The sequence below is a fragment of the Pseudophryne corroboree genome, chromosome 8, assembly GCF_028390025.1.
Source record: "Pseudophryne corroboree isolate aPseCor3 chromosome 8, aPseCor3.hap2, whole genome shotgun sequence".
NCBI classification, from domain to species: Eukaryota; Metazoa; Chordata; class Amphibia; order Anura; family Myobatrachidae; genus Pseudophryne; species Pseudophryne corroboree.
Window position 1 is genome coordinate 67,540,793 of NC_086451.1, and position 18,205 is coordinate 67,558,997.

The window sequence follows — 18,205 nt, forward strand, 5'->3', positions numbered from 1 at the left end:
TACTTTAGTCGTAGTATTACTTATTACACAAGTCCAACTCTGTTACCTTATTATGACCCTACAGATGCAGATCGGCAACAGTATGATAAAATTGCTCTGATGCTGGAGCAAAGGGAACTGGAGGTAGCCCGAGACCTAACCCGGGCTGTACAGAACTTCAGCGAACAACATCAGCAGCCTGAGGACCGCAGGGAATTTGACCTGTATGACCCAGATGCTCTAAAGAAGGATAGGCCTGCTAGGGTTAGTGACGATGACCCCAGATGTGGTCCTGCCAGCTTGCAAATGTTTGCCGGAGAAGACCTGAGTGAAAAGGAACGGAAGAAGTTACAGACAGAGTTGTCCAAAAAGTGGTTGACAGAACAGAAAGATGAGAGGAAGAGGAGTGAAGCACAGCACAAATTTGCAGGTCAGACAAAGATTAGTGTGTGATATTAAATACAAGACAATCAGTATGTTATACTGACGTATAATAATATTCTGTACAGAGCAGACCGTGATAGGGATAACTACAAAGATGACGGTAATGATGCAAATGTCATACAGTGCTGTATAAATAATTTTTCAGGCTACAATGCTGATAATCTAAATCCCAAAACTAGTCCAGAGTTACTTCACATAATGAAAAGAGCACAAAAAGATCCTGTGCAAGATCAACAATCAGTGGCGTAACTAGAAATTTTTCTCCCCCAAGCCAAAAAATTCTTCGGCGAACCCCCCCCCCCCATCCCCCATAATTGGCACTAGTAAAGGGGAAAACATGTGCGCGGCGAAGGCACGCGCCGCAAAAAAATGGTGTGGCTTTGTTGAAATGGGCGTGGCTTCGCATAAAGGGGCGTGGCATTGCAGGAAAAGACTACCTTATACCCCAGTTTTGCACCCTGCACGCCCAGACGTTGGCCACCACAGGAAAGGAAAATAATCCTGATTCATGCCCCTTATATTATTTGTCATTTTTCCTCCTTATAGTAATGCCCAGTATACATTATGCCACATACTGCAATGGCCCTTAGAATTATGCCACACACAATAATGCACACACCGTAATGCCCCCGACACATTATGCCACACACCGTAATGCCTGCGACACATTATGACAGGAATCGCAATGCCCGTTATACATTATGCTACACACTGCAATGCCCCTGATACATTATAGCACATACAATGCCTGTGACACATTATGACACACACCGCAATGACCCTGAGACATTATACCACATACCACACAATGCTCGTGATATAGTATACAACACACCGTAATGCCTGACACATTATGACACACACCGCAATGTCCGTGATACATTATGCCACACACTGCAATGACCCTGAGACATTATACCACATATCACAATGCCCGTGATATAGTATACCATACACCATAATGCCTGTGACACATACTGCAATGCACGTTATACCCTATGCCACACACCACAATGCCCCTGAGACATTATACCACATACCACAATGCCCGTGATACAGTATGCCACACACTGTGATGCCCATTACACATTAAGTCCTACCTTAAGGCTTCTAATTACTTTTAAATTACCTGCTCATTGCCAGGAGTTTCATGCTCTTGGTTCCATGCACGGTGCCAGGGGTTTTCATGCTCGTTGCCAGGGGATTCATGCACTGGGTGTCATGCTCGTTGCCAGAGGTTTCATGCACTGGGTGTCATGCTCGTTGCCAGGGGGTAGGGCTTGTTGCTAGGGCTGTGCTCTCCCAGTGCAACATATGCCCCCAGTGCCAGATATTCCCCCACAGTGCCAGGTACTCACATGCACCCAGTGCCAAATATAGCCCCCCACCCCCATGTGTCAGGTACACATATACCCCTCCAGTGCCACATATGCCCCCAGTGCCAGATATACCCCCCACAGTGCCAGGTACTCACATGCCCCCAGTGCCAAATACAGCCACCTTCCCCCAGGTACACATATACCCCCCTCCCCCCCCCCAGTGCCACATATGCCTCCAGTGCCACATAAGCCCCCCTCCCCCTGTGCCACATATGCCCCCCCAGTGCCCCCCCCCCCCGCGCTCCCCCGCTGTTTTGTGTTGGAGGGACACGGAGGGCACAGCGCGCGCCTCTCCTGTGTCCCTCCTGGGTCTCCGGCAGGTCTGTTAAAGGAAGTACCGGTTCGTGAGCCAATCAGAGCTCACGAACGGCACTTCCTTTATTAGACCCGCCGGAGACCCAGGAGGGACACAGAAGAGGGGCGCGCTGTGCCCTCCGTGTCCCTCCTTACAGCAGCGGTTGGAAGGAGGAGACCGCAGGGAGAGGAGACCGCAGATTGACATGCGGACGCTCGTCCGCATGTCAATCTGCGCTAAATCAGTGGCGCCCCGCAGCCCCTCGCCCCCAAGCCACCGCGAGGGCTGCGGGGGCAGTAGTTACGCCACTGTCAGCAATACAATGGAACTAAAAGTATAGGGCATGATTCAGATGCCGTTGGAGGTAGTATTAGTGATAGCGCTGTATGGTTTTGCAGCAGGAGGCATCTATTACAAGCAGACGCCACCTACTGCAGTAGTAAACGATGGCGGCGCACTGCTGATTTCACAAACGGAGGCCATCACTGCCCCTGAAACGGCATCAGACTGTTAATCACTGACAGTCTGATGCCGGGTTACTTGCTACATCGCAGGACCCATTCACGCACGCGTAGAACGGGTCCTACGTAGGGTCCCCATAGTTTACCAATACTAAGTTGGATATCCGTGCCAGCCAGAATAACAACCTTATGCTAATGTGAATATCCGTGTAGCTTAGCCTCATATGTATGGTGGCACTGCCCACGATTGTTCCGCCTGCAGTCACAACTGGCATCATTAACACTGGCACTTACACCAGCCTTAAGCTTGGTGCTAAAGATCTGTCAGAAACAGGTGTCCCTTAAATTAAGGCAATTCAGTTGTTTCTCCACGCGTTCACCACTAGATGGCGCCCAACTGAGCAATTACAGTAAATTGTTGCTTCATTCGGGCCCGTTGCTGGCGAGCTGAAATGTGTGAAATGTGACCCACTTGGGCGCTCAGACGGCACTTTAGTTAAGTCGGGTTTAGCTGCTGTACGTGGCTAATCCCAATACTGAGGGGCGCAGTCTGCGTGATAAACAACATCAGTTGAATATCGCCTTTGTGATCTCCCATCACTTTAGACGGGAGATTGTGCAGCGATAACAATTGAATCCCCCCCTATGCCCGCATGCCAGACACTTGCACGGGAATCTGGCTACATGTTCACAGCACTCCTGTGACACTACCACAAGATGCATGTTTTCCCTGCATACGCCCTTTACACGGATGGAGAACCCTGGCCACGCATGGAACAAACCAGCCGTTTTTTTTTCTTTTTTCCAAAAATATTTTTATTCCAATTTCTCTCTCACAGTACAAAGAAGAAGATGCATATACAGCAATTCGATACATAGAATAGTGAGACAATGCGATATTGTAGTGCAGATACATTGCCACGAGAAATCGAATAGTCAATCTCATAGCAGAACAAGGAGAAATCAAAACCCATTTTCAAAATTTTCCTCAAATAAAACATTTAAACATTCTAATGAAAAAAGTCATATGTGTAACAAGTAACAGTGGAGAATAAAATTTATGAGCATAATGCAAAATGGCAAGGAGAAAACATATGTAGAACAGACGTCTTCCGCTGACACCAATATATTATATCAAGTTCTCCAGATATAGACACAATAACTAAAACACAATAAAATAAAATAAAACCGAAAATACTTAAAACATTTAAAGTAGTTAATGCCTGCTAGAGGTCACGGGCCGTCGATCCATCCACAGAGATATTCCCAAATCTCGGAGATCAGTTTCCCAATCAGCCCGGTATTACAGGAGAATAGAGAAAGAAATAGAGGGAGAGCTAAAAGAAGGGATAGAAAGGTGCGGTAATCAAAAGCCTAAGGGGTTAGGATGATCTATAGGCGGTAATTCTGAGTTGATCGCAGCAGGAACTTTGGGGGTCATTCCGAGTTGTTCGTTCGTTATTTTTTTGTCGCATCGGAGCGATTAGTCGCTATTGCGCATGCGCAATGTCCGCAGTGCGACTGCGCCAAGTAAATTTGCTATGCAGTTAGGTATTTTACTCACGGCATTACAAGGTTTTTTCTTCGTTCTGGTGCTCGTAATGTGATTGACAGGAAGTGGGTGTTTCTGGGCGGAAGCTGGCCGTTTTATGGGTGTGTGCGAAAAAACGCTACCGTTTCTGGGAAAAACGCGGGAGTGGCTGGAGAAACGGAGGAGTGTCTGGGCGAACGCTGGGTGTGTTTGTGACGTCAAACCAGGAACGAAACTGACTGAACTGATCGCAGATGCCGAGTAAGTCTGGAGCTACTCAGAAACTGCTAAGAAGTGTCTATTCGCAATTCTGCTAATCTTTCGTGCGCAATTTTGATAAGCGAAGATTCACTCCCAGTAGGCGGCGGCTTAGCGTGTGCAAAGCTGCTAAAAGCAGCTTGCGAGCAAACAACTCGGAATGACCCCCCTTGTTAGCAGTTAGGCAAAACCATGTGCACTGCAGGGGAGGCAGATATAACAAGTGCAGAGAGAGTTAGATTCGGGTGGGGTGTGTTCAATCTGCAATCTAAATTGCAGTGTAAAAATAAAGCAGCCAGTATTTACCCTGCACAGAAACAATATAACCCACCCAAATCTAACTCTCTCTGCACATGTTATATCTGCCTCCCCTGCAGTGCACATGGTTTTGCCCAACTGCAACAAATTTCCTGCTGCGATCAACTTGGAATTACCCCCATAGTGCGGAGTAAATACCATGAAGGAGATTGGAAGCAGTTTTGAATTGCCTGTCTAGTGGTCATGGGAAGTGTCCGAATATAATAAACCAGTCATTTTATATCCTCCGTTAGGGTGCGTATGCATGGCCGCGGAGCAGGCACAGTCTGAAATAGCTTTTTGCAGCGCATGGCCCATAAAGGGGGATGGTTGGCCCAAATTGTAACATTAGGACACTTCCTTCAAACATCATCCCTTTTATTTCCCTCCTGTCTCCTGTTGTGTCTCACTCACACCTCATATTAGGCCAATGTTTAATATAAGCACCCCCTGCCCTTCATGTCATTACCAAGAACACTCCTATTGTGTGTTATACTCTCCTGGTGTATCAGCAAGGGCATTCTGGAAAGGTTCTGGATGATTAGGGGCTGAGTCTGAGTGGGACGGACTGCTGATGTCAGACACAATTTTATATCACTGCTGCGTACAGAGGCGCAGTTGCGACTGAGAGACACAGTCTCAGAAATATCTTAAAAATGTATTTTGCGTTCCTGGGCGGAGACATTGCAGTGGCTGTGCGGACGCACAGTGAGGGTCTGTCTTATGGTGTATTATGGGGGGGTGACACGGACGTATAGCTGCGGTGGTTTGCGAAACTCAGATGCACAGTCGTTCACATCAGAGGCCATACTCTGACAGAGTATCTGGACCTAGCAAAGTGGGCGTCTCAGTCTTTGCACATCAAGGCGTATGGCTGTACACCAGGGAAGGACCTTAGCGTCACTTGCATAAATTTGCACACGTGCGTCCAGCAAAAGATGCAGACACGGACGGCTCTGCGAATGAATAAGCCTTTTAGGGTGGGAAGGGACATGAGAGCACAGGTGCCACAGTCATACAGTGGTGCTAAGAGGAGGGAGGGCAGGTACTAATTACCCAGGACAGAGCTTGTTGGAGGGGGACCGTGTCCGCTACTAAAGCAGATATTGGACCTAATTCAGGTGGTCATTCTGAGTTGTTCGCTCGCTGCCGTTTTTCGCAACGGAGCGATTAGGTGGAAAATGTGCATGCGCATGGTACGCAGCGCGCATGTGCTTAGTAATTTAACACAAAACTTAGTAGAGTTACACAAGCTCGAGCGACGTTTTTTCCTCGCTCGAGTGATCGTAGTGTGATTGACAGGAAGTGGGTGTTTCTGGGCGGAAACTTGCCGTTTTCAGGGAGTGTGCTAAAAAACGCAGGCGTGCCAGGTAAAAACGCAGGAGTGGCTGGAGAAATGGGGGAGTGGCTGGCCGAACGCAGGGCGTGTTTGTGACGTCAAACCAGGAACTAAACGGACTAAGGTGATTGCAATCTAGGAGTAGGTCTGGAGCTACTCAGAAACTGCTAGGAATTATTTAGTAGCAGTTCTGCTAATCTTTCGTTCGCTATTCTGCTAAGCTAAGATACACTCCCAGAGGGCGGCGGCCTAGCGTGTGCAATGCTGCTAAAATCTGCTAGCGAGTGAACAACTCAGAATGACCACCTCAGAGTTGATGGCAGCTGCAACTTTGTTAGCAGTTGGGCAAAACCATGTGCACTGCAGGGGGGCAGATATAACATGTGCAGAGAGAGTTAGATTTGGGTGGGGTGTGTTCAAACGGAAATCTAAGTTGCAGTGTAAAAATAAAGCAGCCAGTATTTACCCTGCACAGAAACAAAATAACCCACCCAAATCTTACTCTCTCTGCACATGTTATATCTGCCTCACCTGCAGTACACATGGTTTTGCCCAACTGCTAAGAAATTTGCTGCTGTGATCAACTCTGAATTACCCCCATTGTCCACCTGTAGAGTTGCTAGTGCTCCCTGTGCAGCAAGAAGGAAGGGACATGAGGATGGGGGACGTCAGTACTCAGTAGGAAGCCTTTTCCCATAGGGCCAGCTTCTGTGGGCAGGGTCACATGGCAACGCTTTCCTGGATTAGCCCCCCACCCCACCCCCACACCTCAATACCGGTGCCCGTGGCTGCACTCTGCAACCCTGCAGCCATCCACTATTCTCTCAGTCCCGTAAATGTATAACAGTGTATTCTCAGTAGTGAAAGGATCCTAGGGACAGACTGGAGTAATAATCAGGCAGAATAAGGACTTAAATTAGAAGAACAGTCAGGTATTTTTTTTCAGTAAATAATTATTTCTATGTCAGAAAAATAAGTGAAATAGGCCAAATCGGTGGTTTTCAACCTCAACCCTTAATATCCCCCAAAAGGTCATGTTTTCAGGAGTTCTGTCTGTGGAAGCAGGTGGGATATTTGCTGACCTAGAAAAATGGATTAACTCACTGTTAATGAATGAATAAAGAAATACAGAAAACATGGCCTGTTGGTGGCACTTGAGGACTGGAGTTGAGAACCACAAATTATTATTTCTCTTTGTGGTTTTCAACTCCAGTCCTCAAGTGCCACCAAATAATTTACACGAGCATGTAATTTTGTACTCGGGCACAGGTAAGTTTAGATAAACGTTTTTTTCATAGGCCGAGACCCTCACAAGAAAATCTTTGAACAAGTAACTGTGGTTGACAAACCCATGAGCAGAATAGAACTGGTATCTTTTCTCTGTATGCCCATCATCTATTTGTCTCTCCACCTCTCCATTTAAATAGATCATTTATATGACAAGAAGAGGGTGGAGTTGGATGAGAGAACCCAACACCTAAGCAGGATGGAAGAAGACTGCAGGAAGGCCGTAATCATGGCCACCAATAATTTTAACCAAGCCTTGGTAAGTCTCCCAGAGCGTTCTGACTGTACCTGACAACACCGGTGTTTTCTCATAGCACCTGACCTTGGTTTTATTCCCGGATTAGGCCATGGAGGCATCTGAGCGCAGGAGGCTGGAGAAGCAGAAGGAGGAAGATAATAACTTTGCAGAGATATACAACCACCTGACAGGGGACATCCTGACAGAAAACCCTGAGGCGGCGGTCAGTTCCTTTGGGGCACACCGGGTGGTGCCAGATCGGTGGAAGGGCATGAGCCCAGAGCAGCTGAAAGCCATCTTAGAAACTCAGGAGATGCAATGCCAAGAAAAACAGGTAGTACAATCAAAATACTCCGCTGTTATGTTTCCAATAGAGCATTACATTTCTATATGTTTATGTTTCAGTTATTGAGTTCCCAGAACATGCATATTGCCCCATGCCACTACAGAGCCGTATGCAGCGCCCACCACCGGAGCGGCCGGCGCTGGAGACGCTCCTCCCGGCTGCACACGTGCCGGAGGGCGAGCCCGCCCCCGGACGCCCGAGTCACCTCTGTCCCCCGCGCCTCAGGCCTGACTCAGCCTGCCTGGCATTAAACAATGGCTGCCAAGCGCGCGAGCAGACCCGCTCCGCGTCTGCCGGCACTAACAGCCTGCTGGATATATTCAGTACAACAATTATAGGAAAAGAAGGTAAAGGTAAAGAAATAGAAAGTAAGAGAAGCAAGAGAATACGTATGAGAGAGAGAGAGAGAGAGAGAAATGGAGCAGAAAATAGATAGAGAACACAGAGTAAACCAGTTAATAATAATACAGTAAAGAATCACACTACTTATCAGTCCGACGATAAAACTGGAAAGAGGCAGAAACTTCTAGGCTGAATTCCTACATCCCTAGCAGCACCACCCCTGACTCTATCACCACCAATCAAATCCAAACAGCACATACACAATGTTCCACCCCCAAAAGCCTTAACCCCACAGTGATGCTTTGGCTGACATGCTAAAATGCCCAGTCCGGTGAGTTTATGCTGTTCTAGCACACAGGATGCCCTACACAGTCTTATTCATCCTTCCCTAATACATCGTTTTAGCATCTGCTTTGCACCTTGCTAATGGCAGACGTCTGCAAGTCATTTTGGAGTTCCCCTTTTTACGGGACTGAATATATGTCACTGAAGACTGTAGGCTACAAAAATATGACACCCTACAGTCAGGACCGGATTTTCCGCAAGGCAACATAGGCAGCTGTCTAGGGCCCTATGGATCCTAGGGGACCCACCAAGTGCCCAAATGTAAAATCCTTATTAAATAAAAGGCCCTATGTGCATGGATTCTCAGGATGGGGTAGGCTACAGGACCTCCTGGGCCAGCACCGGGGTACTGGCTGGCTGCAAGCCCAACAGATCTGCTCATAATAACAGTTTAGTAGTGGCAGAGCTCCTTGCACAGCACTCTCTGTACTCTTAGCCAATCACAGGGGTCACGGGAGCATGTGCTAATTGCCTCCAGTCAGGGCTCAGCACATTCTGCTCTGACTCCACCTGCACAGCAGCATGGGGCTGAGGCTGAGAGCTGTGCAGTATGAGTATACAGTGGTGAGCTAGACACATGTAGCATATTACAGATGAGCTATGGACAGTGATCAGGTTACTGAGGATATAGTGATCAGTCAGGGGTGTATTAACAGAGGAGGAGGCGGCCGCGTTCATCCTCCTCCATCTGTGTCTCCTCCTCTGTAGCTAGCGCCTGTCAGTGCAATAGAGTCTGAGCACTAGAGGAGCACAGATTCTATTGCGCATGTGCAAATCTCTGGGGAAATGGCGGGTGGCCATTTTCCCAGAGATTTCCTTTTCCCACCATTTACCGGAGATTTGTTGAGAGACGCTGCCGCCGGCGGGGGACTCCGGAAAGGTGAGTATAAGAAAAAAAAATGGGTGCACGGTGTGTGGTGTGGGCCCCCCTGAACCCTGGGTGCCCGTCTGCAGCGCATATACTGCACCCATTATAGATACGCTACTGTGATCAGTCTGTTTCAGCTGTATGATATCAGTGTGACGTCAGTAGAGTGATCGGTGTGTATCATGTGTGTGATATTAGTGTGGCCTGTGTGTATGAGGCATGTGATGTCACTGTGGCCTGTGTATACTGATCAGTGTGCATCAGTTGTGTATGGGGGTAATTCAGATCAGATCGCTGCTGTGCGTTTTCGCACAGCGTGCGATCAGATCTGAACTGCGCATGCGTGTGAGCCGCAATGCACCGGCGTGTCGCATAACTGCACCGGGCATCGGTGCCTAGCGACGGGATGGTGCGAAAATGATGAACGCACGGGCGTTCGCAAGAAGATTGACAGGAAGAGGCCGTTTGTGGGTGGCAACTGACCGTTTTTACAGGAGTGCCCGGAAAAACGCAGGAGGGACCAGGCGTTTTCACGGAGGGTGTCTGACGTCAGCTCCGGTCCTGATCAGCAGGAAACAATCGCAGCGGCTGAATAAGTTCTGGGCTGCGCAGAGACTGCACATACTGATGTTTGTGCAGCTCTGCTAAAGAAGCGATCGCACACTTACACACAGTTTACACCCTCCCCCTGCATGCGGCGACTATCTGATCGCAGGCCAGCAAAAACTGCAGCCCAGCGATCAGATCTGACCCCCTATATCCAGTATATCAATGGATTGGAGGAGGGGGCCCTAAACCATTAGAGTTCCTAAGGCCCTGTGCAGTCCGGCTCTGCCTACAATCCACCCCACCTAAATATACAGTATGTGCGCTATACACTGTCAAATCCACAGTAGCAATTTCATTACTATAAGATCTCACAGAAAGTCTGCTAAACTTTCACAGCAAGAAAATGAGTATTATGAGCACTTCATTAATTCCCAACATTTTACTATCCCCCAAGATGTTCTGTCTGAGATAGATGTCTTAGTGTGCGTCAGTCAATGTAATTACACTCTGGCTGTAAATGCCTCATACACATCTTATCAGTAAGGTATAAGGACGGCAGGAACCCGGCTAAATAATGTGCCGCAATGTCTATTCACTGGTGTAAGTCACGGTGCAGAGCGCGGGTTCTAGCGCTAATGGGTCCAAATTTCTTTCTGTACAATGATGATCTCTCGTGTGATACCACTGGTTCCGGTATGAATGGTCGACCATGTTATGGTCGACAGTCATTAGGTCAACCACTACTGGTCGACATTGACATGGTCGACATGGACACATGGTCGACACATGAAAATGGTCGACATATGAAAAGGTCGACATGAGTTTTTTAACTTTTTTTTTGTCGTTTTTTGCGTAAAGTTATTGGGAACCCCAATTAGTGCACCGCGTCCCCTCGCATGGCTCGCTTCGCTCGCCATGCTTCGGGCATGGTGCCTTCGCTTCGCTCGGCACACTTTACCGTTCCAATCGTAGTCCATGTGGATCGTAAAGTATGGAAAAGTTCCCCAAAAGAAAAAAAGTTAAAAAACTCATGTCGACCTTTTCATGTGTCGACCATTTTCATGTGTCGACCATGTGTCCATGTCGACCATGTCAATGTCGACCAATAGTGGTCGACCTAATGACTGTCGACCATAACATGGTCGACCATGTGAACGGATACCGATACCACTATGGGGCATATTTATTAAACACTATTTGCAGGATGTTACATATATTAAGGTTCACACAAATTTACATGGATAGAACGCAGCAGATTTCACCAATATCTGCCACGGCCACTCCATTTCTAACCACAAAGGACCCCCAATAGGTTTCTATAGAGGCTGCTATACTGTCAGATTTGCCATGTTCCAGCATGTGAAGCATTCCAGAGCTTGTCTCCAGTAGCTAATGCTCCGGATCCCTCTCCTTCATCCCGTGGTGATGCATGCAGCGCCTGACGGCTGCGCATGCTCATTGTGCAGTATATACGCCATGGACCAGAAGTAGGAAGAAAAATTCTAGTGCTGAGGCTCAGTTTGATATACTACTCTGTGGCACCATGGCCCTCAGTCATATGTGGACAGAGCGGATGTAGTTATGTGACCGTCGACCAGGAGACCGCCGATCACAATACCGCCACCTACATCCGTCCCCTCACGATCCATATAGTTGGCATGCCGAGTAACAGGGACTACTCCCACTCAAGGGTATCCACGACACCCATAGCGAGTACAGCGAGCCAGCAAGGGTCTTCATTGCGCTCGTCCTCCCCACCGGGCATCTCAGTGCTGGGATCCCAGTGTCAGTACCAACCTGAACGGAGTAGTGGCTCATGCAGCAAAGTCCCAATGTTTGCTACTTTGCGAGCAGCTATGGCGTCCATTTCTCCAAATGGAAGCGTGTCATCGCCGTTACAAGGGAGGGATGAGCCAGGATGGAGATTTACTGGCCTCAAGGTAGGACTTGCAGTGACCGGCTTGCACGACCCCATATATCATGCAGCCAGCTGATGGTGCCACGGAACATCTGATACTACGTCCTTGGACGCAGTTTGGATCAGTAATGCAGCGGGAGGTGTGACGCCCCCTGCTGCATTAACAGATTAGTGCCATCGCTGCTGCTTCTATGTCTTGCCTTTTTGCTGTAGCCGGAGCTGTATGGTCACTGTCTTGTAGATAATAAGAAACCGCTGCTATATATTACCTGTCGCCCTGCTTTATGCACTGGTAATGCCTGTGGTTACTGAGGTGGGGGATGACAGAGGTGAGGGCCACACAACAAAATATTCCCACGTATCACAGTATTTCCTCATGATCACATGTTGCTTTTTCAGAGGCTGAAGGAGGAGGAGAAGCAGCGGAACACTGAGTGGGACAGGCAGAGGCTCCTGGCTGGACGTGCTGCAATGACATTGGAGCAGCAAGAGGAAGAGTTTAGCAGGGAGATAAGGAAGAGGCTGGATCAGCATAACCAGCAGCTGAGCAGAGAGCAGAAGGCACAGTGAGTAGCTGGCACCAGTCCCATTATCATGCTCATTAAAAGATATGAGATGACATGACCGGCGGCTGGGATCCAGGTGGTCAGGATGCCAATGCCGCGATCCCAATCCTTTGCAATGCTGATGGTCGGCATTCCGACACACAGGGACTACCCCCACTCGTGGTTGTCCACAACACCCATAGAGCGGGAATAGAACCTGTGGCGAACGCAGCGAGCCTGCTAGAGGCTCCGTTGCACTTTCCCTCCCTCCCGCCGGCCCATTCCCGACCGCCGGCACAACAACTCTATATACAGTATATATGTGTATTCAGTTAATGTTTTTAGTCATTTATAGACGCACCAGATAGTAATGCAGCGTCTGTAGATGCCGCAAGTGGGAGTCTTAGGGGCTCATTCAGACCTGATCGTAGCCGTGCAAAATTTTGCATGGCTACGATCAGCCACCCTGACATTCGGGGGGACGCCCAGCACAGGGCTAGTCCGCCCCGTATGTCTGGCCCTCCCCCCGCTGCACAGGTACAAAAACAGGGAACTACCTGTTGCTCTCCGGGTCACAGTGGCTGCGTGTGACGTCACGCAGCCGCCGCAGCCCGCCCCCCGCACGATCTGGGCACGCCTGCATTGCCCGGACCGCACCCATAAAATGGCGGCCCAACGCCGCCGGCCCGCCTGGTGAACGCTTCTGCCTCTGAATCAGGCAGAGGTGATCGCTGGGCAGAGATGCCGATCGCATCTCTGGCATGCGCCAGCGCACTGCGGCGCCGGCGCATGCGCAGTTTAGACCTGATCAAAGCAGCGATCAGGTCTGAATTAGGCCCTTATCCTTGCACATTAAGAAGCACATATGTATATACAGGGAAGGGCTTTGTAGTGTATTAGCATAATGTCTCAGACACGACTGCAGCAAAATACCATCCCTGCATTCCACTCGGAATCAGGCCCTCTTAGGGACAGCCTGCCTGCAACCAGTGGCGGCTGCTGCACCGAGCACACAGTGCACGAGGGTGGGGGTTTAACACATAAACATACATGTAATGTTATATGTAATATATATGTGCTGGCTGCCTTACCCCGGGGATCGGCAGTGCTGTGCGTGTCACAGCCACTGCTGTACCTGGGACTCAACATTCGGCTTCTCTTTTTGAACCTGCATAAGCCCGCCCCCAGTCTCCTGTGAAACTAGCCAATGGGAGACTGGGGGCGGGCTTATAGGGGAAGTAGAAGCGAAGCCGAATACCAAGTCCTGGGTGCAGCAGCGGTTGTGTCCCTGGGCTAAAGCAGACCGCACATATATTACATACAACATTATATGTATGTGGGTTACTGTTACTGGGGACCTCTTTTCAGTCTTGCAATGATCTAGTTGTGTAGTGGATCCTCGAGCACTGAGATGAATACAAATGTCAGGAATATCTCATCCTACAGTATATACTTGTATGGTGGAGGTGTTTAATTATGGTCCAATTAAAAAAAAAAAAAAAAATAGGGACTTTAAATATTGCACAGTGAATTCATTTTAACATTTACCTTGTATGGTCTGATACGGAATTGAATGTAAACCTGTTGCAGAGTCTGTTGCTGGTTTTCGCACTGCACCTGCTCCAGAACCAGGTGATGCAGATCGCTGCGCATTTCAGTCACACCTACACTTACATCAGAAAAGACAAAACTGGGCTGTAATGGGGCGTATTCATGTAGGCAAAGACCAGTGAGGGTGTGTAGATAAATCTGCGGTCTATGCAGAGTTGGACTTAAGCGTAAATGAAGACTTATTATTTGCGCCAAGTATGGAAGCACAATATGGGTAAATGGGAAGGTACAGTTCTATAAGGCATAAGAGTAACTGGATGTCTTCTTGCATATATCTCAGTATAAAATGTCCATCTGTGTGTCTATGCAGCCTGGAGTACCTGGATAAAGTAGTATACACCAACAACCCAACCGCACATTTCCACTCTCAATTCAACACCACCAGTCGCTGAATGAAGTGATCCTGGGAGAAGTTATCCGTGATCTGGCAGCCGATAAGCACGGTCCAATCTACGTCTCGCAGGTCCTCTCTATGGCCGGCCATGTTTGCATACAAATAAAAATACATTATAATAACATGCTTCATCTGTTTGCTGTTGAGTGGATTCTTTTTTACATGCAAAAATACCTAGTTTATGTCATAATACAAGTTTTACTGCATAATTCTTAACCAGGAAATGATTGGTTAGTGTGAGAGTGTGAAGTCTATGTGGTCATGTAACCAGTAAGCGCTGTGACAAGATGAGGGTGTCAGAGCCTTTACATATCAGTTTAGCTTTTTTAACATCCCTTCTTACCCATACTCTGTTAATATTACTTGTGTGGTAATGCGTTGTTTACCAAGGGGGTAATTCTGAGTTGATCGCAGCAAGAACTTTGTTAGCAGTTGGGCAAAACCATGTGCACTGCAGGGGAGGCAGATATAACATGTGCAGAGAGAGTTAGATTTGGGTGGGTTATTTTGTTTCTGTGCAGGGTAAATACTGGCTGCTTTATCTTTACACTGCAATTTAGATTGCAGATTGAACACACCACACCCAAATCTAACTCTCTCTGCACATGTTATATCTGCCTCCCCTGCAGTGCACATGGTTTTTACCAACTGCTAACAAAGTTCCTGCTGCGATCAACTCAGAATTACCCCCTATATACAGTACATATATGTTATATGTCCCTTGTAAAATGATTTAATACTGCCAGGTGGGGGTTGCACACTTTGCTACTACTGTATAAAAGCATGCCTTTTGTTTATGTACTGTAACATGAGTACTGGCCATTAAGCCTACTGGAGGCAGTTGGTGTTCCACAGAGCCGCATCCTACTTTAGCAGACATGCTGGAGCCACGCCTTGCAGGGTGCCTTCAAATAATCTGGGGGGAAGTCAACCCACAGTAAGTGAATACATGAGAGGGGTTTAAAAGGCAGACACAGAGTAGAGGGGGTCACTCTTCAGGACAGTGCTGACATGGAGCAACTATTACTGTTGATCTGGTCTAGGATTAGGCCAGTGTAAATTCCTCCAAATGGCTTAGATTTTTTTTGCCAGGACAACCCCTTGGTGTTGTCCCCTTTTTGTTATTATTGTGTGAAGTGTCTATTTATATTTAACAAAAGTGAGTTTCAGTCACCGTTTGTCTAGGTGATTTATTTACCCTATAGGGGATATTAAATTCTTGGTAGAAACTGCCATCTTGTCGGAAAGACGGCAGTTTCCGATTGTTTTAGGTCGGAAGGGGTTCCGACCTATTCAATAGGTTTGTTGTTTTCTTCCGACAGAATCCACGTCGGAATCCACATATTTTGTCGGAAGCGCGGCCAAACTTTCCGACAATGTCCATCCCACTTTTAAAAAGTTGGATTAACATTGTCAGAATGGCTAAAACCTGTCGAGTTTGGCCGAATCATTGTATACTGACCTGTCGGATCCTTTCCGTCAGAAAGGATCTGACAGGAATTGAATATACCCCTAAGGCGCAGTGCAGGGAGGGACAGGGGAGATATAAGGCTGACATACTGGAAGAGTAGTTGGCTGGTATGGAGAAAATAGCTAAACATTACCCCTATACCCTTAACAGATTCCCATAGCCATTTACTGTAGCTATAGCTTCTATTTCCCCTGAGCTTCCCAGTGCTGTTCCCAGGTTCCTCATGAAATCTTTATTTCATAATCAGGGCTGATTTAACAAAGGGACATAATGGGATTTTTCTCTAAGATCCCCAAAATAAGGATCCCTTCAGAATCCTAGCTAGAACAGCCTCTAAAAAGAGAATTTATCACAAACCACAGTCTCCTTCACATAGACCATGTATTTTAAAGGGAAGTCCCTCTGCTTTCAAATAAGAATAAAATATGTAGAAAAAGTAATGCAGCATAATTTGTCATCATTCATGTCGGCATTCATAAATAATGTTGACACTTATCACGGAGACACTGGACACTGGAGACACTGGTGTTATGTTAATATGAATAGAACGTCGATAAAACATCCACATTGGTCAAGTGGTGACGCACACTCTAGCATGTCTAGCATGTCTTCCGGGTCCAGCAGTGACGCCTTGATGACTTCTGGTGGACCTTTTGGAATAAGTATATCCCCAGCCCTCCCCCTAGTGTCTAACCCTAACCTCCCATAGCCTAACTCTCCCCCTAGTGCCTAAGCTGAATGCTAACTCTCCCCACCCACAGATGAACCCTAACTCTCCCCCTAGTTCCTAAGCTGATCCTAACCCTCCCCTCCCGCGGATGAACCCTAACCCCATCCAAAATTATACTGGTAGGTTACATAGTTACATAATCAGTGAGGTTGAAAAGAGGCAAAATGCCCATCGGGTTCAACCTGTATTCTGTGTCAATCTGTTCATATTATAATGCGCCTGCTGGGGTAATGGTTTAGTACCAATTGAAAGCTATGAATCTTACCACTCCCAGATAATTGAAAGTCAGTATGTTAGAAATTTGTCCAATCCGTTTTTAAATACATTTACAGAGTCTGCCATTAGTACCTGCTTCGGCAGGGAGTTCCAAATCTTAATTGCCCTTACCGTGAAGAAGCCTTTCCTACGTTGTGTACAGAATTGCCTCTCCTCTAGCCCCAGCGAGTGCCCACGTGACCTATACAGAGTTCTTTTAATAAACAAATCCACTGCTAGCTCCTTGTAATGACCCTTTATATATTTGAAGATATTAATAATGTCTCCTCTTAGTCTCCTCTTTTCTAGTGTATACATATTTAACCTAGTAAGCTTTTCCTAGTACTCCAGTGTTTCTAACCGTTTAATCAATTTAGTAGCTCTTCTTTGAACTCTTTCTAGTTCCCCGATATCTTTTATATAATATGATGCCCAGAACTGAACACAATATTCCAGGTGCGGACGTACCAATGATTTGTATAGCGGCAGGATTACATCCTCGTCCCTTGTCTCAATGCCCCGTTTTATACACGCAAGCACTTTACGTGCCTTCTTTGCTGCAATTTGACATTCTGTACTGTTTTAAGCCTATTATCTATGAGCACCCCCAAATCTTTTTCCACCATAGTTACCCGTATATTTTCCCCATCTAGAGTGTAGGATGCAAGTGTGTTTTTTTGTCCCAAAATGCATAACTTTGCATTTTTCTATACTGAACTGCATTTTCTATTTCTCTAACGTCCTAAGTGGATGCTGGGGACCCCGTCAGGACCATGGGGAATAGCGGCTCCGCAGGAGACAGGGCACAAAAATAAGAATTTACTTACCGATAATTCTATTTCTCGGAGTCCGTAGTGGATGCTGGGGTTCCTGAAAGGACCATGGGGAATAGCGGCTCCGCAGGAGACAGGGCACAAAAAGTAAAGCTTTAGGATCAGGTGGTGTGCACTGGCTCCTCCCCCTATGACCCTCCTCCAAGCCTCAGTTAGGTACTGTGCCCGGACGAGCGTACACAATAAGGAAGGATTTATGAATCCCGGGTAAGACTAATACCAGCCACACCAATCACACTGTACAACCTGTGATCTGAACCCAGTTAACAGTATGATAACAGCGGAGCCTCTGAAAGGATGGCTCACAACAATAATAACCCGATTTTTGTAACTATGTACAAGTAATGCAGATAATCCGCACTTGGGATGGGCGCCCAGCATCCACTACGGACTCCGAGAAATAGAATTATCGGTAAGTAAATTCTTATTTTCTCTATCGTCCTAGTGGATGCTGGGGTTCCTGAAAGGACCATGGGGATTATACCAAAGC

At 47.4% G+C, this 18,205-nt stretch overlaps 1 protein-coding gene across 6 annotated transcripts in view; it reads left to right on the forward strand.

Annotated features, from left to right (window-relative positions):
- RIBC1 (RIB43A domain with coiled-coils 1) overlaps positions 1 to 14,548 on the forward strand; it is a 27,727-nt gene extending 13,179 nt beyond the window's left edge. For all 6 annotated transcript variants that reach the window (XM_063936572.1, XM_063936574.1, XM_063936576.1 and 3 more), the window contains exons 4-8: positions 65 to 409; positions 7,411 to 7,529; positions 7,615 to 7,842; positions 12,276 to 12,442; positions 14,343 to 14,548. In XM_063936572.1, the coding sequence (XP_063792642.1) occupies positions 65 to 409; positions 7,411 to 7,529; positions 7,615 to 7,842; positions 12,276 to 12,442; positions 14,343 to 14,424 (941 nt within the window). In that variant the 3' untranslated portion in view covers positions 14,425 to 14,548. The remainder of the gene's footprint in view (positions 1 to 64; positions 410 to 7,410; positions 7,530 to 7,614; positions 7,843 to 12,275; positions 12,443 to 14,342) is intronic.
- The last annotated feature ends 3,657 nt before the right edge of the window (positions 14,549 to 18,205 follow it).